The following is a 26,618-nucleotide window of genomic DNA, read 5'->3' on the forward strand; positions in this document are numbered from 1 at the left end:
ATTAAAAGCTTGCCCCTTGGTGAATTTTCTATAGAACCCACATAGACCTATAAAGGATTTCAACTGTTTTCTATTTCTAGGAGCTGGACACTCTGCTATTGCACTTAACTTGCACTCCTTGCCAATACCGGTCGTAGTAATAATATGCCCCAAAAACTTTATTTCCGACTTCATGAATTCACATTTCTTCCACTTTAGTTTCATGCCCCCTGCTTGTAGAGCAACAAAAACTTCTTGCAATAATTCACAATGCTCTTGCCATTCCTCAGTAGCTATCAGTAAGTCATCTACATAAACAGTTAGCCAGGAACTTAATTCTCTCCCTAATACAAAGTCCAGTGCCCTAATAAATACCGCCTCAGAAGTGCTAAGACCAAATGGTACTACTTTATACTGATAGCATTTCCCAGCGATTAGAAAAGCGGTATATTTACGGGATTCTTTGCTCAATGGGATTTTCAGGTCTGTCTATTTCCTTCTTTACAATTTTCTTTAAAGTCCTGGCATCAATGACTACTCTTACTCCCCCATCCCTTTTATTCACGATGATAAGGGGACTATTATATTCACTGTTACTCCGTTCGATTACACCCCATTCTATCATTTTATCTATTTCCATTTGAACGGCCTGCCTCTTTGATGTGGGTACCGAAAACGGTCTTACAAAGAAAGGTTTATGCTCTAATGTCTCAATCTGGTATTCAAAGTTCTTAACCAGGCCAGGTTTGTCCGAAAATACGGTGCTATTACTTCCTAAAACATCAAGCAATTCTATTTTCTGATCGGGAGATATTTCCTTCAAATTTTCCACAATTTCTTTAAAATCATGCCCCTGCCTGTCACTCTCATCTATTAACCTCCTGACATGGTACATTTCATACATGTTTGTCAAACCATCATTCCCTTGGTCGATCTCCAACAATAAAGAACCAATTTCTGAATCGAACAACTTCCCATTTTCCTCAAATTTTATTTCCAAATTCGTAGATGCATTATTAATTTTGACCACTTCCTGGCTACAATCAATAATAAATTTTTCTTTATCTAGCCAATCTATACCTAGAATCATTTCAGTACTCAAGTCTGGCACAACCAAAAAATCGTGTTCAAACTTTTGTCCTTTTATACTAAATTCAACCAATATCTGGTTCTTTACTGGCTTGCTAGTCTTGCCAGTAGCACCAACAATTTTTACACCAGTCACTGACATAATTACTAGTCCAGGCTTATCACAGATATCTTTGAAAAACGATTGGGAGATAGCACTTATCTGAGATCCAGTATCAAGGAGTACTTGCAATTTCACATTATAAATTTCAATTGGTATTACAGTTTGTTTAACCATCAAATGCTTTTCATTGTTGTGTTCTTCCCTAAGCAAATCTGGGTTGACGATAACATCATCCGAAGATATGCTTTTGACCTGACCATCACCTATATCTGGCGGTTTCTTTGGTTCCGGGAGTTCAAAGTCATTAAATACTTGAACTCTTTGTAACATTGACACTGAGCCGTCCGGTGGCTCCTTTTTTCTGTGTTCAGTCTCAATATCTGGGTTATGTTTCGAAACTTCATCATCAGTAGGTAAAATATTGCAATTAGCTGTATTCTCACTATTTTCACTAGTACCGAAATACCCGTCATCTGAACTATCGTCAGAATCCAACCATCCTGGATCGCTTTCAGGTTCTAACATAAAAGCTTTTCTGAGACAGGCAGTAAGTTCTTCCTCTGCATTTTCGTCAGGCTTTGATTTTAACTCAGTATCCTCTTTTGGTAAAACGACCTCATTATCAGCTTTACTCACATCCACAGTTACTTCATATTTAGTGTAATCCTCGTGGACTTCAGTTACTCGTAGGTAATTACCTGCCCCTTCCCCACAGTGCCTTTTGGTAACAGCTTGTACTGTTAGCAGATCATTAACAGAAGTTACTTCCTTGTCGATGCTTAGGATTTCATCCTCCAATTCCTTCCTATCTTTAACCATCGTCTTATCGGCAGCACGCATACTTTGCATGGCGCTATTTACTCCCTCCTCCTTAAATTCGGGCCACGTCATCTTATCGACATCCCTACTATTTCCTTTTTCACTAATTAACCTCCTTGCCTCATATTCCTTCTTAAAATCCTCCCACTCACATTGCTTAAGGCCCTTGTACAGATTATCGATCTGCACACGCCAATCAGTTACTTCAGCTAATTCATTCTCACCATTTACTTCATTGCTAACACTGCTAACCGCACCTCTCTGTGTATCCACTTTTCCATCTACTATTTCCTTCGCCACGGAATTACCACTCGTAATGTATTCACCAGCTCTTACGGCAGTGATTGTATCTAATTCTGCCGCCTTGCTAGCGGCAACAGCATGCTGCGTCGTTCCATGCCTGCCCCTAAGCTGTCTCATAACTTTACTGTCAGTCCGGTATTGTTTCTTAAATCGGAGCTGGTATGTTCTGTCTGCTTTTGTTTGGCCTGCAATGTTCGTGGAAATCAGTTTCCCGCATCGTAGTTATTTTGCGTGGTGTACCCTCTACCCCCACCTGGATAACTCCCTCTTCCTCTTCCTCTGCATCTACCTCTCTGTATCATGTTGACACGAAAACCATCGCTGTCATTCCTCCTGTCATTATTGGTAATTGGCACGACTTTCGCGCCAGTGGTCTTCGTCTTCGACCCTTTCGAGAAACGCTTGGAAGCTGCAATGATTGCTTCCCACATATCTCTTTGAATCTTCTGGAAGCTCTTTATATAGCTCCCATATGATTTCCGAATTGGATCTTCTCCCTCTTGAGTGTGTCAACTTTCGGTACCAATATTCACAGAAATCTTTCAAAGAATTCCTGCCCCTGTTATCATGAAGTTTGGCCATGATAAACTGGCACCACAAATGATCCTGTTTTTGTTCGGACCAGTATTCTTGCGTAAACTTTTGTTTAAACTCTTCGAACGTTATTGGTTCGGTATTCAAGTTAATTCCCCAGTGCTTAGCGTCACCTGCTAAGGCGCTAATTACTACGGTTATCTTTTCCTGACCAGATAAGTGTTTAGAAAACATCCTCTCGCAATTTTTGATGAAATCCAACGGATGCCATCCGTTATGTTTCTTGGCAGGATCAAAGCATTCCTCACCTTCCAACAGCTTCGTAAGTGGCATGCCATTCCAGACAACACCAGGCCTATCTTTGATTTTACTCTCGAGATCGAAAATTTTGCCTTGAATTTTCGATGTATTTTGTTCACACTTTTGTACACATCCGGTAACTTTTTCGCCGAAATTCTTTCAGTATCTGAAACTGCCTTTTTCAGCTGTGAGATTCCATGTTGGCATTCATTTACGATCTCAGTTTTAAGACCGATAACTTTTTCGTCTACTTTTGTTTCAACTAGAGGCTCTACTTTCTCTTGAGAATTTCAACATCAAACCTACTGTTAATGTTGTCAATTTCCCCCTGCATAGAATTCATATTTTTATTAACTGTGTCAATTTCAGATTTCATAGTATATATTGCAGAACTTAAATTGCCCACTTTTTGTTCTACCTGTATGATTTGTTTACTAATTTTAATTCCTTGTTCGTCGACCTGTGCTTTAAGCTGACCAACGTGTGTTTGAAGCTGGTCATTCTGTCTTGCAATTTGTTTGGTTAATCATTCAAATAAGTCGTTCATGTTTAAAATTTTCACGCTGTCTTGTTCTATGGAATCGGTGCGTTCCGATTCTACTTCAAAATTTTCTTTTGGTTCTTTCTTTATCTGTGGTGAATCAAACTCATCAGTGGATTCGTTCACGTACCCACTATCATCTACAAAGTCACCCTCTAATTCCTGTGTTATTCCTTGCTGTGTTCAAGGTGATCTCAACATTTCAATCTGTTCGTTAACATATTCGTGGTATTGTACGAATGCCAATTGTGTACCGCCAACGCCATCTGTTATTTGGCCGCGTAAATTCCAGTCATTGCCAGCCGCATCTTCCATTACGCTCGACGCATCTACTGTGTCTACATTCTTGTCCATACTGAACGCAAATTACACCTCACTACCATACTTGACATGCACTGCTATTTATTTCACTGAATATTATTGCAATTTGTGCCACTGAATATCCACTATTCAGTATTCAGCACTCGTTAATGCCTGTGCTATGGTAAGTGAGTGGGATTCACCTTATGAGAAAGGATTTTCATATAGATATTGACCGTGTGCACCTGAATGTTGGCATATCAGACTTACATCCACTCTGTAATAACAATGCTACGTCAAGTAAGTTCGAAATGCAATCACATGTCAGGACAGAACGAAAGCAAACCAGAAGATGCTACCCATGTGACAATAATATGGTCACCAGCCTTATTAGGCATTAACTGAGTTTCTTCACTGTACAAATTGGTATATTTCCATGCAAAACAATAAGTTGTAGCACTGCATAATACAGTAGAATTTTAGAACCAGAAAATCTATTGAACTGATAGCTTCACGTTCTGTACTGATATGGAAAATCATGAATACATAACACTACACTATAATGTTTACTACAAAACTTTATATTGTCTATTAATCTGATTAAAATCGGGCATAGGTTACCCTAGAAATTGTACTTTCATGCCACACACAAAATGTCAATTTTGATGAAGGTAAAACACTGATAAATTTTGACTTTTATATTGACTTTAACTTTTGCTCATCAAACCAAGTTAGAATACTTCAGAATTCAAATGAATGAGGGGGGACCCAGAAATTGTAATGATCGCTGTATTAAAAAAAATGATTACTGAATTTATTATGTGTTCAAGATTTCCAGTATATAAGTTACTACTCTTTTCATCATATTTACTGCTCATTTAAATGCCTTTAAATCTGTCTCAAAATAATAAACTTCATTACTTATATCAATACTAAAGTTATCTTTCAACTTTGTTAGATCTTCGTTATTCATTTACTGGTTCATTAACAAAACATTTCTTTAAACACAATTATAATATAGTTAGTTCTGCAAATAATTATTATTAACACAAATTTTAATGTTCATTTCGGGACACTCAGATTGCACAACATTTGGAAAGGACCCTGTCTAGGTTAGTTGTGAGGATAATTAAATGATGGAAAAGTTCTAGTAAAATTTAGGTTATTATTGCACCCCAACCAACACATTTCACTCTCTGATCCACACGAATACAGTACTTAAAGTTTCAACCTGCTAGTATTGATGTGGCGGTTGGCAGGTGGCGAGATGGCGAGGCACAGAGCACACACACAACCACAGCTATGGCTCTTGATGTATCACACTTTCATTCTTCTTAGTATTAAAATACTTTTCCATTTAGTGCCTATGGAATTTTGCCATGCTGTGTGGGTGTTGGAACAGCATACCCGAGGCTCAGCAAAGCTATATCTTCCATGAGAGCCTCCTCGCTCCAGAAGCTGTTGCTCAAACCAGAGCCAAACTCCAACTACTACTGCTGAGCCCGTTGAGCCATGCAGTGCCTGCATGCATTTTCCCGCGCTCGCCTGCCATCCACCTTTTACCGCTCCCTTACATACCGGGTATTCACCCGAGGTTTAGCATTCTACATATCCTAACACATTTCCTACATATGTACCAGACGCACAGTTACAATTTTAAACATCTTACAACATTTTCAACATTTGTTACATTTCAATTCTATTAGAATATTGCTTGACATTTGACATAAACATTAATATTCACATTGAAACTTATTTACAGTTTTCTTAATATAATGGCATGAAACAAAAAAGAAATGAAATCAGAACATCAATTACACATGTTTATCGAAAAATCAGAAGAAAAGAACTACTTATATGTACAATAGTATAGAGTTGTTGTTGTTACAAGATGACACGCTAAACGGAAGGGCCTGCTCACTAAATCCAAAAGCCAATCTTCGCTGAGGATGTAGAGCACATATATTAACACCAACTTTCAGATCATGCAATGATCGCCATTCACAGCTAAGGTAAATTAGAGCTCGTACTGAGGCGTTCAGATAGTCGTTTTTCCCTCGTGTGATCCACGAGTGGAACAGAGGGGGGGGGGGGGGGGGGAATATGACTTTGGCGTGAATAGTGCCCTCCACCACACACCGCTTGGTGGCTAGCAGAGTATATATGTAGATGTAGATGTACATATCCATTTTTTGTGTAGACAACTGCTGTTGTAATTTGTAGCCACAGTTTTACATGCTTCTGTCCAGAGGTAAATGTTTTGAGTTCCTCATTGTGGTGGGACATGAGTGCCTCTTTCAGTTACTAAATATGTAAATCTTGTTTGAGCTGTCATTTGTGCTTTAGTAACCATTGTTGCCACAGCTTCCGTGTGGTCACTGATGCTAGTTTCAGTATGGGCATCTTCAAAGAAATCTACATCTACATCTATACTTCACAAGCCACCTTGCACTGTGTGGTGGAGAGTACTTTATTTACCACTGTCACATCCCCCTTTCCCATTCCATTCATGAAGGGTTCGTGGGAAGAATGATTGCTAGTAAACCTCTGTGTTGGCTTGAATCTCTCCAATTTATCTTCAAGGGCATTTCACGAGATACACATAAGAGGAAGAAAATATATTTGTTGACTTATCAAGGAATGTATAGTCTCAGAACAATAACTGTAAACCACACTGTGATGCAAAATGCCTCTCACAGGTCTGCCATTGAAGTTGCTTGATGTCTCTTGTGACACTCTCGTGTTTATTAAATGAACCTGTAACGAAGCACTCAGCTCTTCTTTTGATCTTTTCTATTATCTGTATCAACCCTTTCTATAATTTCCTAGCAATAAAACGTCTCTGTATGAAGCAGCAATATCCGCAGAAAGCCTCAGGGAATTTCCAGTGCTGTGTGTTATGACATTTATAGTCTTGTGAAAAGTACAGTACCTGTAACATTCCCTTGGGAGTATGCCCAAAGTTAGCATTATGTTTGAAGACTTCTCTCCATTGAGAATACCAAGCGAGGTGGCATGTGATGGCTAGGACACTGGACTCACATTTGGGAGGATGACGATTGAAAGCCATGTCCAGCCATCCACATCTTGGTTTTTCATGATTTCCCTAAATTGCTCCAGGCAAATGCCAGGATGGTTCCTTTGAAAGGGCACAGCTGATATCATTCCCCATCCTTGACACAGTCCGAGTTTGTGCTCCTTCTCTAGTGTCCTTGATGTTGACAGGATGTTAAAGCCAATTTTCCTTCCTTCCTTTCCATTGAAAAACTTTGCTATGTTCTGTTTGCTAGGAATTCTTCAGTTTAATCACACAATTAGTCTAATATTCTGTTGCTTATATTTCGTTCAATAGGTAACACTGAGGAGCTGTATCACATGCCTTGTGGAAATCAAGGAATATGGTATTTACCCAGGTATTGTATTTGCTGCCTTCTGGGTTTCGTGTACAAACAGAGAAAACTGGGCTTCACATGATCATTGTTTGGGAACCATTGTTGATTCCTACAGAGGAGATTATCAGTCTCCAGAAATGTAATACACAAGCATAAAACATGTTCCGAAGCTCTACAGCAGACCAATGTCAAAGATATAGGCCTATTTTTTGCCATTATGTCTAATATTATGTATAATATATTTCCAACACAAGTGGGTTCCTGAACTATCTGCTCTGTCATTCCCACCACTTTTATAAGTGGTGGGCGTGACAATACATCCTGTGAACATTGCTAAATGCCTTATTTAATAATGTTCACAGCATGTCTTGCCACGCCCACCACTTGTAAAATTATAACCATCCCAACTGATTGTTAGATGATAGAGGCTCTTCCACTGATGACGTTGTGTTTGAGGAACACTCATACTAGCAAACTGAGCTTATGTCTAAAATTTTTGGTTACATCTGGGAGTGAGTTTGGAGGCTTATGAAAAAGATTCAACTACAAGGTTATATCCAACCTTTATAATGAGTCTTGTCTAAACAGTTTGCATGATGCTGTAGCTTCTGTCTTCATGATTTTGAAGTTCTCTCTGCTGTGACAAATACACCACCTCCATAACTCATTGTCTTGTCATTTCAGTATACTCTTAGATTTAACCCAAAGACTGACAACTGTCAGTTTCAAGTTTTTACTGGCTTTTGGTACCTAGTATTATATGAGCTTTGCAGGTTCTTAGGACTGTTTCAAACTCTTTGACTTTGTTGTGACTGCTTTGGCAATTGATCTCTAGGAGTTTAATCATGTAATCTGGGGGGGGGGGGGGGGAGGGGGGGGGGAGTGCATTTGCTTCAATCTTACCCTCATACTTGAGGGTCTCCTACAGCTAGGAATGGATGCAGAATTGCCTAAGAAACCCTTGTATGCACTCCAGCTTCTGGTATGTAGCACCCTCTGACCCATTTAGAGGCACAGAGAGTCCCTACAATTCTCAACCCTATAGCACAAGTCTAGCAAGTCACAGCATAACTTTTCACAGCTCCTTTGAAATCTTTGGTTCAGGTCTTTTGCTCAGCAAAGAACCGAAGGGCCCCAATAAGTTTTGAGGACTGCTTCAGATTATGATGAGGTTTGTTGAACTCTGTGAGCAATGCTAATCTTCTCAAGCTTCTGTGCCAGTCACTTGACTGTTCCAAGAATAACACCAGACAACAGGCATCCTTCATTTCAATGTGTATCACAACTTGTATTTGTATAATAGAAGGAAACATTCCACGTGGGAAAAATTATATATAAAAACAAAGATGAGGTGACTTACCGAACGAAAGCGCTGGCAGGTCGATAGACACACAAACAAACACAAACATACACACTAAATTCAAGCTTTCGCAACACACTGTTGCCTCATCAGGAAAGAGGGAAGGAGAGGGGAAGACGAAAGGAAGTGGGTTTTAAGGGAGAGGGTAAGGAGTCATTCCAATCCCGGGAGCGGAAAGACTTACCTTTGGGGGAAAAAAGGACAGGTATACACTCGCACACATGCACATATCCATCCACACATACAGACACAAGCAGACATATTTAAAGACAAAGAGTCTCTTTGTCTTTAGACAAAGGACAGTTTTACAAGGAAATATGGAAAATACAAAATTATGTGAAAACCATGTGTTTCATCTTGTACCATTGAAAACCACTGATTTCACATTCTCTTTCAAATTATTGTTTACATGAAATTTTCATGTCCCTAGTTGAAACTGTTAACCTCACTACATCAGAAGTCCATGCTCTTGTTAATTGCTCATTGTGATTATGGATTTTATCCATCAGTTTTTGATCTCTTACCAGCTGTTATTACCTGTTTGTATAAAATGCTTGGACAGCAATGTTTGCATGTTTTCTTAACCAAGCAGTAATATTTATGAGTTTTGGTACTGATGTTTGCTTTGCCAAATCTAGTTTTGGTATTGAATACTCATAATTGTGGTAAGAAACAATGTTTTGTACGTTGTAATTAGCATGTGTGCATGTGATAAATGAGCAGTATGTAAATTATTACTTTTGATTCCTCCACAAGACTCTGTTGTTAAATCATTTATATTTTTCTCTTTCTGTCAGGAATAGTATTGGAGAGTGTAAATCTGTTTGGTGCATTGACATTTTTAGGTATTGTGGCAGGATGTACTGTTCTGTCTGTTTGTTGATTGTCTTTTCTATACAAAATCTGACATTTATGAATATCTGTTACTGCACTTAACTACAATGTTTGTACCAAATTCTTGTTTCTGCAAATATAAAAGCATTTGCCAAATTTAATTTGACCATATTTGAAATTATTTATATACTGTATTTCTTTTCACAGAAGCACAGAGTATTGATGAGGGTAGTGTGGGAGAAGTTTCCATACAGGTGGATCTGTTCACTCATCCAGGAACTGGAGAACATAAAGTGACAGTCAAAGGTAACACATCAAGATTGACTTTATCCAAAAATATGAATTACTTTCATTCCTATAATAATAATAATTTGCTTCTAATTTTCAGTGCCCTACAAACTTTTGATACTCAATAACAAATCTTGATACACATGGCCAAACATTTCTGTTCTAGGTCAAATAATCGAGATAGTGTTTTGCCTAGTAAAATGTATTACATTTGATATAGACAAAACACAATCTATTACACTGACTATATGGGTATACAGTTCCTCTCCATGCCAAGTACTCAGAAGAATAATCCCAACAGCTGAGGTTCAAGCAGATCTGTCAATGATTCTACAGAACAGCAAAACAAAATGTAACCTAGTACAGTTGAAATCCAGTAAGCAGTCAGGCCATGAAAGTACAGTGTAAGCAAGATAGAGACTTTAGCACAACGTGATTTGAAGTGTTGCAGCTGCCCAGGGGCCATGTTTTATCTCTGGCTTGACGTCAATGGTCAGCTCCATTTGACAGCCTGTTGGCACTTCTTACTGGCCACTGGATGAGTCATTGGCAGCAGACATCACAGGATATAAACAGCATTGTTGGGGGACAGAGATATAGCATCCTTTCTCCCTTTGCCAGATTATAGGGCCAGAAGTGTCCCAATCAGTGTCATGATCACTGTACCATGAGGTGGGAGGTGTGGATGGGCAAGCCAGCTAAAGGTTTGCTGTACATCTCTACATCTGGTGTCACTGTGTTCTCCACTTATTGAAGGAGCATGGTACTGTTGCTGGAGTCAGATGAAACTGGAGTTCTGGTCTCTGTGCCTGTGCTGGAAGTAGGTGATGCTGGTGATGGAAAAGGGTCCCATTCCATGGGATACCGGCTCCAGCAGCTCTAAACCTGGGGATGTGGGTCTACCAGGCATCTGAAGTTGTATTGAGCTGGCTCTGGGGGCAGCAGTGCTTGTCTAGAGGTGGAAGCTGCCAAGCATGGGCACAGCTGGTTGGGATGTCATACCAGTATGGTACTACTGGCATCAAGTGTAAATATTTATCATTCCTGGCGCGTCTGTTGTTGTGGTCTTCAGTCCTGAGACTGGTTTGATGCAGCTCTCCATGCTACTCTATCCTGTGCAAGCTTTTTCATCTCCCAGTACCTACTGCAACCTACATCCTTCTGAATCTGCTTAGTGTATTCATCTCTTGGTCTCCCTCTACGATTTTTACCCTCCACGCTGCCCTCCAATACTAAATTGGTGATCCCTTGATGCCTCAGAACATGTCCTACCAACCGATCCCTTCTTCTGGTCAAGTTGTGCCACAAACTTCTCTTCTCCCCAATCCTATTCTATACTTCCTCATTAGTTATGTGATCTACCCATCTAATCTTCAGCATTCTTCTGTAGCACCACATTTCGAAAGCTTCTATTCTCTTCTTGTCCAAACTATTTATCGTCCATGTTTCACTTCCATACATGGCTACACTCCATACGAATACTTTCAGAAATGACTTCCTGACACTTAAATCAATACTGGATGTTAACAAATTTCTCTTCTTCAGAAACGCTTTCCTTGCCATTGCCAGCCTACATTTTATATCCTCTCTACTTCGACCATCATCAGTTATTTTGCTCCCCAAATAGCAAAACTCCTTTACTACTTTAAGTGCCTCATTTCCTAATCTAATTCCCTCAGCATCACCCGACTTAATTAGACTACATTCCATTAGCCTTGTTTTGCTTTTGTTGATGTTCATCTTATATCCTCCTTTCAAGACACTGTCCATTCCATTCAACTGCTCTTCCAAGTCCTTTGCTGTCTCTGACAGAATTACAATGTCATCGGCGAACCTCAAAGTTTTTATTTCTTCTCCATGAATTTTAATACCTACCCCGAATTTTTCTTTTGTTTCCTTTACTGCTTGCTCAATATACAGATTGAACAACATCGGGGAGAGGCTACAACCCTGTCTTACTCCCTTCCCAACCACTGCTTCCCTTTCATGTCCCTCGACTCTTATAACTGCCATCTGGTTTCTGTACAAATTGTAAATAGCCTTTCGCTCCCTGTATTTTACCCCTGCCACCTTTAGAATTTGAAAGAGAGTATTCCAGTCAACATTGTCAAAAGCTTTCTCTAAGTCTACAAATGCTAGAAACGTAGGTTTGCCTTTCCTTAATCTTTCTTCTAAGATAAGTCGTAAGGTCAGTATTGCCTCACGTGTTCCAGTGTTTCTACGGAATCCAAACTGATCTTCCCCGAGGTTGGCTTCTACTAGTTTTTCCATTCGTCTGTAAAGAATTCGTGTTAGTAATTTGCAACTGTGACTTATTAAGCTGATAGTTCGGTAATTTTCACATCTGTCAACACCTGCTTTCTTCGGGATTGGAATTGTTATATTCTTCTTGAAGTCTGAGGGTATTTCGCCTGTTTCATACATCTTGCTCACCAGATGGTAGAGTTTTGTCAGGACTGGCTCTCCCACGGCCGTCAGTAGTTCCAATGGAATATTGTCTACTCCGGGGGCCTTGTTTCGACTCAGGTCTTTCAGTGCTCTGTCAAACTCTTCACGCAGTATCGTATCTCCCATTTCATCTTCATCTACATCCTCTTCCATTTCCATAATATTGTCCTCAAGTACATCGCCCTTGTATAGACCCTCTCTATACTCCTTCCACCTTTCTGCTTTCCCTTCTTTGCTTAGAACTGGGTTTCCATCTGAGCTCTTGATATTCATACAAGTCGTTCTCTGATCTCCAAAGGTCTCTTTAATTTTCCTGTAGGCGGTATCTATCTTACCCCTAGTGAGATAGGCCTCTACATCCTTACATTTGTCCTCTAGCCATCCCTGCTTAGCCATTTTGCACTTCCTGGCGATCTCATTTTTGAGACGTTTGTATTCCTTTTTGCCTGTTTCACTTACTGCATTTTTATATTTTCTCCTTTCATCAATTAAATTCAATATTTCTTCTGTTACCCAAGGATTTCTACTAGCCCTCGTCTTTTTACCTACTTGATCCTCTGCTGCCTTCACTACTTCATCCCTCAAAGCTACCCATTCTTCTTCTACTGTATTTATTTCCCCCATTCCTGTCAATTGCTCCCTTATGCTCTCCCTGAATCTCTGTACAACCTCTGGTTCTTTCAGTTTATCCAGGTCCCATCTCCTTAAATTCCCACCTTTTTGCAGTTTCTTCAGTTTTAATCTACAGGTCATAACCAATAGATTGTGGTCAGAGTCCACATCTGCCCCTGGAAATGTCTTACAATTTAAAACCTGGTTCCTAAATCTCTGTCTTACCATTATATAATCTATCTGAAACCTTTTAGTATCTCCAGGATTCTTCCATGTATACAACCTTCTTTCATGATTCTTAAACCAAGTGTTAGTTATGATTATGTTGTGCTCTGTGCAAAATTCGACCAGGCGGCTTCCTCTTTCATTTCTGTCCCCCAATCCATATTCACCTACTATGTTTCCTTCTCTCCCTTTTCCTACACTCGAATTCCAGTCACCCATGACTATTAAATTTTCGTCTCCCTTCACAATCTGAATAATTTCTTTTATTTCATCATACATTCCTTCAATTTCTTCGTCATCTGCAGAGCTAGTTGGCATATAAACTTGTACTACTGTAGTAGGTGTGGGCTTCGTATCTATCTTGGCCACAATAATGCGTTCACTATGCTGTTTGTAGTAGCTTACCCGCATTCCTATTTTCCTATTCATTATTAAACCTACTCCTGCATTACCCCTATTTGATTTTGTGTTTATAACCCTGTAGTCACCTGACCAGAAGTCTTGTTCCTCCTGCCACCGAACTTCACTAATTCCCACTGGCGCGTCTATGATTCCTATTATCCATCATGAGATCCTCCCAAAGGCACAAGCCTAAACCTCTGTGCCCAGTGAGAAGTGGGGCAATGGTTGGGCTGGTGTGTGCATGTTGTAGACCTCTGGGGGTCCCAGAGGATCAATTGTTGGCAGCATTTGATGCCAGGAACTGGGTCAAGACCTCAACCGTAGTTTTAGCTGACAGCATTGTCCGCATCTGAAACTTAACAACTAACCACTCTGCTTATCCTAGGCCCCTTCAGTAGCGAGTACTTTCTGAAAAGTGATTACTTCTTCCTTGTTATGGTGTTTCACATTTGAACTACATAAAGAAACTTGGAAAATAAGTCTATGATGATGAGCTACCTCTCTCCCAAAAAGGAGCCAGTGAAGTCCGTATTGATATACACTCCTGGCTGCAGTGTTGGCCAGGCATAGAACAATTGAAGGGGTGCTGACTGGGTTGACGTGCAGGTCGCGCTGGAACAGGCTGTCCCCTCAATGTCCAGCATGCCAGTAAGTGTGCTGCTCTTGCAGTGCCTTCATACATGTCTTCCCCTAATGGACAAGGTGCAGGATGTTTATGGCATGCTGAGCACACAGCAGTCTTCACTGTCTAATGTCGGCATCAGTACTCCCTGCATCAGTATCCTGTTTTTTAGGGGAAAATGTGTGTGAAGCTCTTTAAGGGAGTGGGATGGGAGGTGTTCTGACCAATCTCAGTGAATGTATTTCATAACTTGTTTGAGGATAAGGTCCTAAGATATAACATTTGCAATTACAAATTCTGTAACAGGGAACTCTTGTAGGTGGTTTTGTAAGGTGTCATCTGTTTGGAAGGACAGTGTTTCACAAGAATCAAATGTCAGATCTGGTGCCATAGGTAGTCTGGATAGGGCATCAGCATTAGCATGCCCTGCTGTTGGCCAATAATGAATTGAATAATTATTATTGCTGAGGAAGAGGGGCCAGCGTTTTTTTCTGGAAGGCAGTTCTTAGGACCAAATAAGGAAATTAATGGTTTTTGGTCCATTATGTGTGAAATTTTGTGGTGTAAAATATGTATGGAATTTTTGGTTGCCAAATATAATAGCTAGTGTTACTTTCTGATTTGTGAGTAATTGATCCAGGCTGAAGTCAGCATTTTAGACATACATACAATAGGTTGTTCATCTCTTTCGTGAGAAAGAACTTTCCCAGTCCCATATTGAGACAAATTGGTGAACAGGATAAAAGATTTTGATGGGCCATAGGTTGCCACACAAGAAGCAGAATTTAGATAATGTTTTAACTGGTGAAAAGAGTCCTGACATTTATTTGACCATTCATAAATGGACATTTTTTGAAAGTGATAGGGAGGAGAGCTTTGCTGTTCAACCAGCCTGTGAAGATAGCAAAGAAATCTTTGAGGCAATGTTTCCTGAAAGTGTTCCTTCTGAATTCACCTTTTTGAGGACACAGGTAAGATATTTAGTATGCAATTATTTAGTTCCATATTTTAAAAATAATTGGTTGATGATATTGGAGCAGCACATTTCTCTCTTTGTTTTGTTGAAATTGTGAATGAAACTACAAAGAAAGAGTCATAGTCTGATAGCAAACAAAGGATTGTGGCAAGATATGTACATACTTTCTTCATTGGTAAAGCCACTGCTAGTGTTGTTTACTCCAAGTTAAATGAAGCCTTGAATTATGCCCAGCTTTCTCATTCAAATTTGTCGATGAGAGGCTGTGATGAACCCAATCTTAACAAAGCTCTGAATGATCTTACACTGAATCTTTGATCCTGCTAGGAATAAAACAGTTGACTGATGTTGCCACATAAGATACACATAATCCACAATGCATCCCAAAAAGGAGTATAAGACTAGTGAAAATGCTTCAGAAATGAACTTGTTTTTATATAATTTTTTTTATTGCCCAAAAAGCTTGTTGGGAAGATTATGGAAAAAATACAATCACATATGAAATTTCTTTGTCACTGATTTGTGAAACATGTTCCTTCTAGGTGACTGAAATTAGACCCAGCGTTTTTTCCAGATCAGTAAAGTCAGTTTTGTTTAATCAAAATGGTCAATAATTTTAGTTGTAAGTTTATCTTCCATCTGTGGAGATATGACTGAAGGTCTTTTAAATACACAGGCACTTTAGTATTTTCTGCCACTTCCACAGAGTGGCTTGAAGTCCTTTAAAACTCAGTATGTGGCCTAAATATTGGTGCTGGCGGCATGGCACAATTGTCACGCAGCACAGGCATTTGAAATGGACGCACTGGCGGGAGCCCGTGACGTAGTCTGCTGGCGGCTGTGGAGAGGGGGGGGGGGGGGGGCTTTGAGCTACTGCACGTGCTGTCTGGGTGGGGTGTGGGGAGGGGAGGGGTGAGGCACACGTGGTGGTGCAGTGACAGCTAGCAGTGGGATGACAGCCAGTGGCATCTGCAGGTTGTCAGTGGTAATTATGGGCGGTGCCGGGCCGGCGGCATGGGAACCTTCCTCGGCAGTTATGTCTTCTGCCAGTTTGACACGATCGATGGTGACCTTTATCAGTTTGCCATTGACCTCGAGCTCCAGCATTCTGTAGCCACGGGCGATGACGTAGTGTGGTCCCAAGTACTTGCACCAAAGTGGTGGCTGTGCGGCGTCAGTGCACAACATGACATGGCTGCAGCATTGCAGGTCGGCGTGCACAAACACTTTTCCTGTTCTGTACCGCATCAGCGTGTGCATTCAGAGGCCAGCAATGTGTGCACGTAAATGTTTTGTCAGTGGTGGGGTGGAATGGTTGTGCAGCAGTGGTGCTTCCTCCAAGAAGTCCCCTGGAATAGCCAGTGACTGCCGGTATACGAGGTCAGTGGATGAAGTGGCAATTTCCTCCTTGGGAGTTACTCGAAGGCCGAGCAGTACCAGGAGAAGTGCCTCTGTCCAACTCGTGTCACGGCAAGTTAAGGCAGCTTTTAGTGTCCTATGGAGCCTCTCTTCCATGCTGTTGGATGCCGGATGGTAGCTTGTCATCTTTTGCAGCTGCAGTCCACACAGTCGGGCGATGTGTGTGAACAGCCCGCAGTCGAACTGGCACCTGTGGTCGGTGGTCAGGTGACTGGGGCAGTTGAAGCGAGCCATCCATGTTTGGACGAAGGCAGTGGCGACTGTCTTGGTGGTGATGTGTGAAGTTGGCAATCAGAGCCGGGCACAGGCACCAGTTCAAGTTGGAGGCTGCTGGAGGCATAGTGGTGGAGGCTATTTAGTTCGTTGTCACTCTCCTGTATGTCAACAATGTTTTCAGAGTTCACAGGGGGAGAGATGATGGCACACGTGTGAGAAAGGCAGTCGTCCACGGTGTTGTCAATGACAGAGATATTGGGGATGCCTTTAGAGAAGTGCGAGATGTACTCCAGCTGCCAGAACTGGCATGGTGAACACTTATTGTGATTGTTCATGAACACTTGTGTGATCGGTTTATGGTTCATGAATATAATGAAGGGACAAGCTTCAACAGACGGGCGGAAGTGTTTCACAGCCTCAAATATCGCTAGTAGCTCACAGTCATAAGCGCGTTAAAGGTTTTTGCTATTCTGAGAGCTTCCTGGAGAAGAAGGCGAGTGGCTGCCAGCTGTAGCCGACGAGTTGCTGTAATGACGCTCCTATAGCTGTCTGGCTGATGTCTACTACGACGGCTAGCTGTGTGTCATGCACTGGGTGCACTACTAGCATCGCTTCTGCAAGGGCACGTTTTGAATCATTGAAAAATTTTTCCAGTGCATCTGTCCAGGGAACAGAGTCTTCTCTTTTGCTGTTGGGCCTCGTAGGGCTGCAGTCAAAGGTTCCTGGACAGCAGCGGCGTTTGGTATGTGACGTCGGAAAAAATCCAGCACCCCCAGGTAACAACGTAATTCTTTGTACATCTGTGGACGAGTCGTCTCCATGATCACTCATATCTTTTCGGGAAGTGATTTTCAGCCACTGAGGTTGATGAGGTGTCTGAGGAATTCTGTCTCAGCGACTCCAAACACAAACTTTGCTGGATTGATGATGATTCCGGCTTTGCTGAGACGCTGGAAAATGGTTGTTAGGTGTTGGCGGTGGAGCTTGGGCTACCTCAAAAACACCAGGATTTTTCTGAGGTACGCAAAGCTCCATGGTAGGCCTCGTAAACATTGTCCAGGAAATGCTGCCAAGTTTGGCATGCATTTCTGAGTCCAAAAGTCATAAAGAGACTCTCAAACAGTCTGAAGGGTGTCGCTATTGCCGTTTTTGGAACATCCTCAGGCGCCACAGGGATCTGTGTGAATGCCCTCCCACAGTCAATCTTGCTGCACAGTAACAACCCCGCCAGAGCATGGCTGAAGTCCTGCAGGTGTGGTACTCGGTAGCGATCTGGCACTGTTCACACATTTAGTGCATGGCGGTCACTGCATGGACGCCACAAATTGTCCATTTTCGAGTAAGATGCAAGGCAGAAGACCAGGGACTGCTTGACGGGTGGATGGTGCCTTGTCGCAGCATAACCTCAAATTCGACCTTAGCTATGGCGAGCCGATCAGGGACAAGGCAACACAGTCAACTTGGGGTGGGTGGAGTAGTTGTGGTTAATATGTGGTGTACCGTGGAATGTTTGACTTCTTTCGGTGTGCCAGGTTGTCGAGTCAATTCCGGAAATTGGTCTAGTATACAGGCGTAGGGGCAGGAGCACTGCACTGGTTTCACATTGAAGAAGGCAGCGTGTCGCTACTGTCTCACTATCTTCAACCCGGTCATAGAGTTGTTCAGCTAGGTGTTCGCTGTGTCGGCTAGCAAATTGAAGTGCGCCAATAAATCCGTGCCCAGGATTGGCTCATTGACGTCTGCCACAGTAAATGTCCACATCAGATGTCGGCACTTATGTCAGCGACATACTGTCACGCGAGCTACTGCAGTTTGGGTCACGTCATCCGAAGACAGAATGGCTGTTGCTGCGGTTCCTGCTGCGCTATAGTGGTGAACGCACCAAGTGCTCAACCTGCGTGGTTAGTGATGCCAGCTGGGTAGCCAAGTCGTGAACTTTGGTGTGGAGCTTGGCATCCACTGTGGCATGGCTGGGGGTAGCGTTTTGACATGGGCCGAGCATTGGTGCTGGTTCTACGGTGGCACAGGCTGCAGAGGCGGCGATGTTTGGTGCCGTTGCGAGTACATCGAGGACTCTGTTGGCCAGGTTCAGTACGCTATCCAACTCCATCTCGGGCTGGGCTACAATCACTGCTTGTACTTGCACTGACAGGCTGCACACCCAGATGGTGTGTAATATCAAATCGGACCATATCAAGTTGCGCCAGGGCCCATAAATGGCTCAGGATCTCTGAGGGCCTCCTGTTGCCACATTCTTGATGTTGCAACAGCTGATGCACCCACTGCTCCTGCAATGCTGAAATATGGCGGATTAGTCCATTCTTCAGCTGCTTATATTAGGACTGTGTTGCTGGAGTGGTGATAATGTCTTGCACCTCAACAGCAATATTCTGATTGAGCTGGTTTACGACATGGCCAAATTTCGCAAGCTCGCACGTCATTTTGTAGATATAGAACATTGCCACCACAGGAATGGATAGCATGGCCAGAATGGCAACATCCTAATTAACATTTGTCCAGTGCTTGTAGTAGGGTTTGCCGTTTCGACGGTGGCATGCTTGCGTGAATTTTCATGGGCCAACTCCTCGCGGGCTGTTCGTGCCCGTAGCTCAGCTTCCAGCGCCTGGTTGCGCCTTAGCAGGTCCTGGACTGTCCTTTCCAGCTCCTCTGTGGTTGCCATTTTACACGATACTACACACATTCACACAAAATTTTAACACAAAAATCACTGTTTAGTTCACATTCACACATGACTGTGGTTCACAAAAAAAAAAAATCGTTATTGCGCAAGGTCGTAAGCGTAGATAAGCAGTTCGTGCCAGGGCAAATGTTAAAAGAGAAAAGTTTGTCACCATGCGTTGGCCTTCAGATCACGTCTGGGTCACCAGGATAGTGGGATTATTTGTAATTCTGCTTATGGTTATTTGTGCGATGAGCCAACCCTATAGTAGTGCCCATGCACTCCACTCAGAGGAGGTCAAGGTGGCTGAATACAAATGAAACGCCAGTGTAAGGCAAACGCATTTATTACAATGATAGAGATCATGTGATTGAGCCTGATATATTCCATCACTGACTATGTGACCACGGTTGACGACTTGAGGTGGGGCAGTGCATGATCTGGAGGGTGTACACTCCACAAGACATCTTGTAGCCATGGGCAAGTCTCTGTATGGCCGACTCCCGGCACTATCCATGGAGTGCAACATTTTTCGTGGGTGAGGCTTTTGTGTGCGCACATGTGGTGAGTCCGTGATCATTCAACCCACGTGCTTCATGGCTAGGCAGGACAGCTCTTCATGCAATGCATCCGGTGCATTCCAATGCCTGGCTCACACTGGTTCTTGCTTTGTCTTCACACATCAGGTGCACCCGTGCCATTGCTGGGCTTTTGGCTATCAGTAAATCTGCCTGCGTCAGCTGAGAATGCTGTGTCGGCCACAATAGTAGTTGTAGCATTCATACGGTTGTGCGGCTGGCCACCACACTAATGATTCAGGAATCAGCCGTTTGAGATCAGTTGCCCATGCAGCATATGACTGATGGGACTTCTTGTGACAATGAAATAATGCGAGCCTAGCTGCTACAACATGTAATTGGAATTCTGGATCCATGATTATTGAACTTAGTTTTTTTTCCTCAAACACACATTGACTTTGAGTTGTTGTCTCCAATTTTACACCTGCTATGGTGCAACATGCTCTTTGTTGCTCATAAAATATGGATACACTGTAGTCACTTGATAGTTTACAATTCCGGTCCACACCAGATCATCAGAAATTGTAGAACACACCAAGAGAATTGTCCTAATACTCCAGAGTGAATAAAATTCGTGACTAGTCTATAATACAGCAAACTACAATGTAGTACAGTTGAAATACAGAAATCAACCAGGTCAGAAAATTATGGTGTAGATGAGGGAGGGACTTTAGCACAGCATGATTTGAAGTGTTTGGCAGCCACCTGGCAGTCAGCATCCAGGGCCATGTCGTGGTCCATTGGTGCCTCTTACCGGCTGCAGGAGGAGTTGTTGACAGTGAACATCGCAGGGTATCAACCTCACTGTCAGAAGATGGGAAATAGCAAAATACAAAGGATTCTTGTAGTGGGAAGTCTCCTATTTTGTAAGATTTTCAATTACAATGGAAGAAATACAGTCATCAGTCCATAAACACACACTCAATCGAACTAATTAATTACCTGTGTTAATATAGTCAGGTTGACTTGGATTAAGTTATGCTAACATAAATTTCACTACATGCTTTACTTGCGATTATTGAGTACCGTACAAGTTTTATCACTTATTTCATCTGCTGAGACTTTAGTACTAATGTTTCTCTTGTAAGAACAAATACAGTAATGACATTTCACATGGCACATCAGAGGAGGCAACAAAAACTTTTACACATGCTAGTAACTACTTTGGCATATCATAAGTAAAAGAAAATAATTTGTGAATGGAACTAAGTAAATTATTGAATGATGATGGAATTATACACTGAAGAACCAAAGAAACTTGCACACCTGCCTAATATCGTGTAGGGCTCCGCGAGCACACACAAATGCCACAACATAATGTGGCATGGACTCGATTAATGTCTGAAGTAGTGCTGGAGGGAATTGACAACATGAATCTTCCAGGCCTGTCCTTAAATCCGTAAGAGTACGAGTGGGTGGAGTTCTCTTCTCAACAGCATGTTGCAAGGCATCCCAGATACACTCAATAATGTTTATGTCTGGGGAGCTTGGTGGCCTGTGGAAGTGTTTAAACTCAGAAAAGTATTCTTAGAGCAATTCTGTAGCAATTGTGGAAGTGTGGGATGTCGCATTTTTCTGCTGGAATTGTCCAGATACGTCAGAATGCACAATGGACACGAATGGATGCAGGTGGTCAGACAGGATGCTTATGTGGCTTTCACCTGTCAGAGTCATATCTTGACATATCAAGGGTCCCATGTCATGCCATCTGCACACTCCCCACACCATTACAGAGCCTCCACTAGCTTGAACAGTCCCGTGCTGACATGCAGAGTCCATGGATTCATGAAGTTATCTTCATACCCGTACACATCCATCCACTCATCTAGGCAGCAGTCATCAACAGTCCAATGTCAGTGTTGATGGGCCTAGGCGAGGAGTGAAGCCTTGTGTTGTGCAGTCATCAAGAGTACATGAGTGAGCCTTCGGCTCTGAAAGTCCATATTGATGTCATTTAGTTGAATGGTTCACACACTGACACTTGTTGATGGCACAGCACTGAAATCTGCAGCAATTTGTGGAAGGGTTGCACTTATGTCATGTTGAACAATTCTCTTCAGTTGTCGTTGGTCCTGTTCTTGCAGAATCTTTTTCCAGCAACAGCGATATCAGAGATTTGATGTTTTACTGGATTCCTGATATTCACAGTACACTCGTGAAATGGTCATATGGGGAAATCCATACTTCATTGCTACCTCGGAGATACTGTGTCCCATCACTTGTGTGCTGTCTATAACACCACATTGAAATTCACTTAAATCTTTATAACCTGCCATTGTAGCAGCAGTAACTAATCTAACAACTGTGCCAGACACTTGTTGTCTTATATAGGCATTTCCGACTTCAGCACCCTATTCTGCCTGTTTGCATATCTCTGTAGTTGAATATGCATACCTGAATCAGTTTCTTAGGTGTTTCAGTGTATTATGCTTTGTAAATTCTATTAATGCAAAGTGCTGATAAATTTGAAATCGAATTCAACACATTAGCCAACTTTGTTATACTAGATCAGTTCACTTTTCAAACCAGGCATAGGATCTTATTGAAGGTATAGTGATTCCAGTTGAATGAGGCATTATCATGTTCACTTTCAATACATTTAGTAAAACAATTAATAATTCCACTGATCCATATCCTAATACAGTTGTACAAGAAGCATGTAGTTCAGTTTAAAATGACGAAAGATAAGCAGTATGCATTTATTAGCTGGCAATGGTACTGTTGTCCTCATGTTACTACTCCACACTTCTCGCTTAGGTTGTATTGTATTGGCTGATCATTGCCAGAGGATGAATCTTACTACCATATCCATTCAGTCAGGTTCATCAGAATAATGCTAATATTCATTATGCTTTAATGTAGTCCGCTTATCTTTTGTGGCATCTGAGGCTATCAGTTTGCAGTTTGATCATTCACAGGACTTTTTTTGAGCTCCCATATCCAAAATGCTTCACCAAGCTATCCAACATATCACCTCTGAAATGCATAAATGACCAAAATTACAGCATCATCACCATCTTCTTCTTCTTCTACAGTTTCCTGCCCATGGGGTCTGTTTGATATATAAGCTTCTCCATCCTTTGCTGTCCTCCCACCATGTTTCTTTCTCCACTCTGCCCCAATCTTCTCTCTTTCATACATTCCTTCACTACAATTTTCCAGCTGTCTCTCACTTGTCCTTTATGTTTCTTGTCTCCTATCGTCATTTGTGCTGCTGTCTCAGTACCCTATTAATTCTTATTCTTTTAACATGCTCATACCATCTGAACCTTGTCTTCTCCATGATCTCTTGCATGTACTTCTCTTCCACTATTGCTTTCTCCATCTCATTCCTACTCTATCCATTCTAGTAAGTCCTATCCTTCTTTGAAATTTCAACTTGCAAGCCTGCATCCTCAACACCTACCTTTAGAGGATAAGGTACCCATTATAATATTTACTTACTTTTTGGTGGTATATCCTTGCTCTATATCAAGCTCCTTACACTGCACAGAAATCCATGTGTTTTGCTTCCCCTTTCACTACAATCTCCTTATTCCTTCCACTGTCTTCTATTACATTCTCCATGTACCTGCCCTCTAATACTTGCATCCATTGCTACTGTTAGTTGATTCCTTGTCATCACCATAACCTTTCACATCTCTGCATTAAATTTCGATCCATATTGTCCCACTACTTCCTTCCATACATTTTAGCTTTCCTTTTGACTCTTTTTCTCCATTTCTCCACAGTATTAAATCATCTGCAAGCACTTTTGCTTTCATATTGCCATTGTGTATGGTGTTGCAGTGTGATATAATGGGTAGCATCACTGGCTGGTTTGCCTTGGCTCACCAGTTCAGACTGAGCCATCAGCAATTTTTATCATTTTCTGTTTATAATTTCTGGAAAGTTCTTGAAATATCTTATGTTTGCATTGTTTGTACACCTGGAATATTCTGTGATTGTATAAATACTACCAATCTGGAATATTCAATGAATTCTCCATACTGGAGATCAATTCTGTTCTGGCCATACCTCAGTTTTAGTTATATGGATGCTTTCAGTACCAAGTGCTGCACTTTATTGATAATGACCCTGTCACTGGAGTTGGACTTGATTGTTGTTTAGACAAGACATTTTTGGTGGAGATGCTGAGTACTTCAAAACATCTGTATCGCCTTTGCTCAAATTAGGCAATGTAAAAGCCATCACCTACACAGACAGGAACTGGAATACATAATTCCTAAGATCCATCTATTCAGGTGACAGATGGATTTCAAAACACTTTTTACTGGAGATGCTTTTCAGGATCCAACGAAATGGCTGAGAGATTCAGCTGGGTCACCAAATGTAACAGCTAGAATGACAAGATGTATTTGGCAAATGTCTACTTTTCTTAGACATTACAGCCCAGTAGTGGTTTGATAACAATGAAGAGAAGCTCAATAGCTGGGACAGATACCAGGCCAAACAGAATAATACTTTTAGTGACAGTCAGCTGCAAGTCCATTTAGTGAAAGAACAATTGAAGAACAGGACGAAATTTCATGGAGAAACATAACAGTCAAAGATAGAGAATGTTTTGGTCCTTTGCCACATTGTGAATCTGACATAACAGAAGCCAAATAAATCTCACACTTGAAACAAGTCATGAAAAACATGTACCATGCTCATCTGGTAAAGATTGTCAGAGGAATACATTAAGTGGCACCAGTAAATCAAGAAAACGCAAATGACAGACCTATGACTGACTGCTGAATGTGGTCCTGTGGCAGTTGTGAAAGACCTCCATGGGCTCACCTCTTTCATACACCAGAAAGTAAAAGAAGAGATACAGCAGTGTGTGCCTGCCATAAATGTTGAACAGTGTACACAAGTGATAGCAGCCATGAATGTCAAACTGACAAGTCAGGTTGAAATAGATATTGTTAATGGAGTTATGTATTTATCTTTGGCACCAATCTAAACCATCAGTCTAATGCACTGTGAGTGACAGATTTGGCCAACTCTGACTTATCCAGCACATTCAACTGCAGATGATTATAGGTGACCTGTTTGCCATAGATCATCATCATGATCATCATTGTACCCTGGATGAGGTTGCTTTCCAACACACTGTAGCCATTCCCTGTTGCCATAATAAAGGCACCAGACACTCACCTAGCCAGGGATGCAGGAAAACTAAGTGAGCTAATTATCTATGGAGGTGAAGCCACCACAGATGAAAACTCTCCATGGGTGACAGTTATGATGATGACAGAAACTGTCATTAACGGCCAATCAATCCGGGTGCTAGCCAACTCAGGGACTTCTTTTTCTGTACTGTTGAATGGTTATCATCACCAGCTAAAGAAGACTATGTCCCCTGATATGAAAGTGTTTGTGCTGAAAAATGGGAAATAAACACAAATGGGAAATAAACATTCAGCCAACATATATTGCAAGAATAACATCAATGACAGACCACAGCCTTACAGATTTACCATTTTAACAGAGTGTACTTATGATATTCTCAGTTGGGACTTTCAGCAGGTGTCACAATCAATCAAAGGCTATGGGAAATCTGAGTTCCAAATTGACAAAGCTATTCCAACAAGCACACGTAACAAAGATTGCTCTGAGCATTTGGTTAAAGACACTGTCCCACTGTCATCAATGAGATGAATTCCACTCATCATTCGAGATGCCCAACTGAACAGTGAAACTTTTGTTGATTGCAGAAAGCTACTCAGGCTCACAGAAGAAATAACATGCCAGTGATGGTCATAAGCATTGTAGATGATTAAGTAAAACTTTGGAACTCTAATTGCCATGAGGAGCTCAATTCATCCCTAAAGACATCTGCATAGGGATAGCCAGACTAGTCCAGGAAGGGCTGCTTAGCGTCATCAATGAAGAACTGTGCTCCACTACTACTGCGGAGAACACAGGGGAGGAACTGCCAATAGGATCTGGCCTGACTGAGGAACAAGTTCAGTAAATGATAGCCAATCTCTACCAATTTGTGAATGCTTTCAGATCCATGCAGCCCATGATAAAACACCATAACTACAGTGGGGATCATCAATCAGTTAGCCAGCACTCATATAGAGTGCTGCTGGCTAAACAATTGATAATCCAAGAGGAATTGGAAAAGGTGCTGCAAGATGGCATCATTGAACCTTCACATAGTTGTTAGTCCTCTCTGGTGGTCCTTGTGAAGAAGACGAAAGATACATTGAATTTCTACATTGGCTACCTACAACTGGACAGAATCACAACTAGAGATGTATATCCACTGCTGTGCATTGCCATCCATTAGGTGGCCCAAAATTTGTACTTCTTGGGCATCAAAGAGGCACGTTTTCAGATTCAGGTGGAGACCTGAAGTCTGAATGCACTTCAGCATGGCTGCTTGAAAGGCGCAAAATATTTTTCAGACTGCCTGTGGCAAATCAAGGTTGACAAGGCTGACAATAAAAAGATGGGTTCCATAACTCCTGATGGCCTCTATGAGTTTAAAGTTATGCTATTTGGGTTATGTAATGTTCTGGCTCTCTTAGAACATATGATGGACAACTTGCTTCAACATCTTAAATGGATGAAAGGTCTTTGTTATCTGGATGACATTATTGTT

General features: G+C 41.6%; 1 protein-coding gene across 1 annotated transcript in view; it reads left to right on the top strand.

The window, feature by feature from the left end:
• Positions 1-26,618, top strand: part of LOC126413295 (uncharacterized) — a 640,882-nt gene that overhangs the window by 585,769 nt on the left and 28,495 nt on the right. The window contains exon 29 of the mRNA XM_050083195.1: positions 9,762-9,860. Coding sequence (XP_049939152.1) covers positions 9,762-9,860 — 99 coding nt within the window. The remainder of the gene's footprint in view (positions 1-9,761; positions 9,861-26,618) is intronic.

The sequence above is a fragment of the Schistocerca serialis genome, chromosome 7 (genome assembly GCF_023864345.2).
Source record: "Schistocerca serialis cubense isolate TAMUIC-IGC-003099 chromosome 7, iqSchSeri2.2, whole genome shotgun sequence".
NCBI lineage: Eukaryota > Metazoa > Arthropoda > Insecta > Orthoptera > Acrididae > Schistocerca > Schistocerca serialis.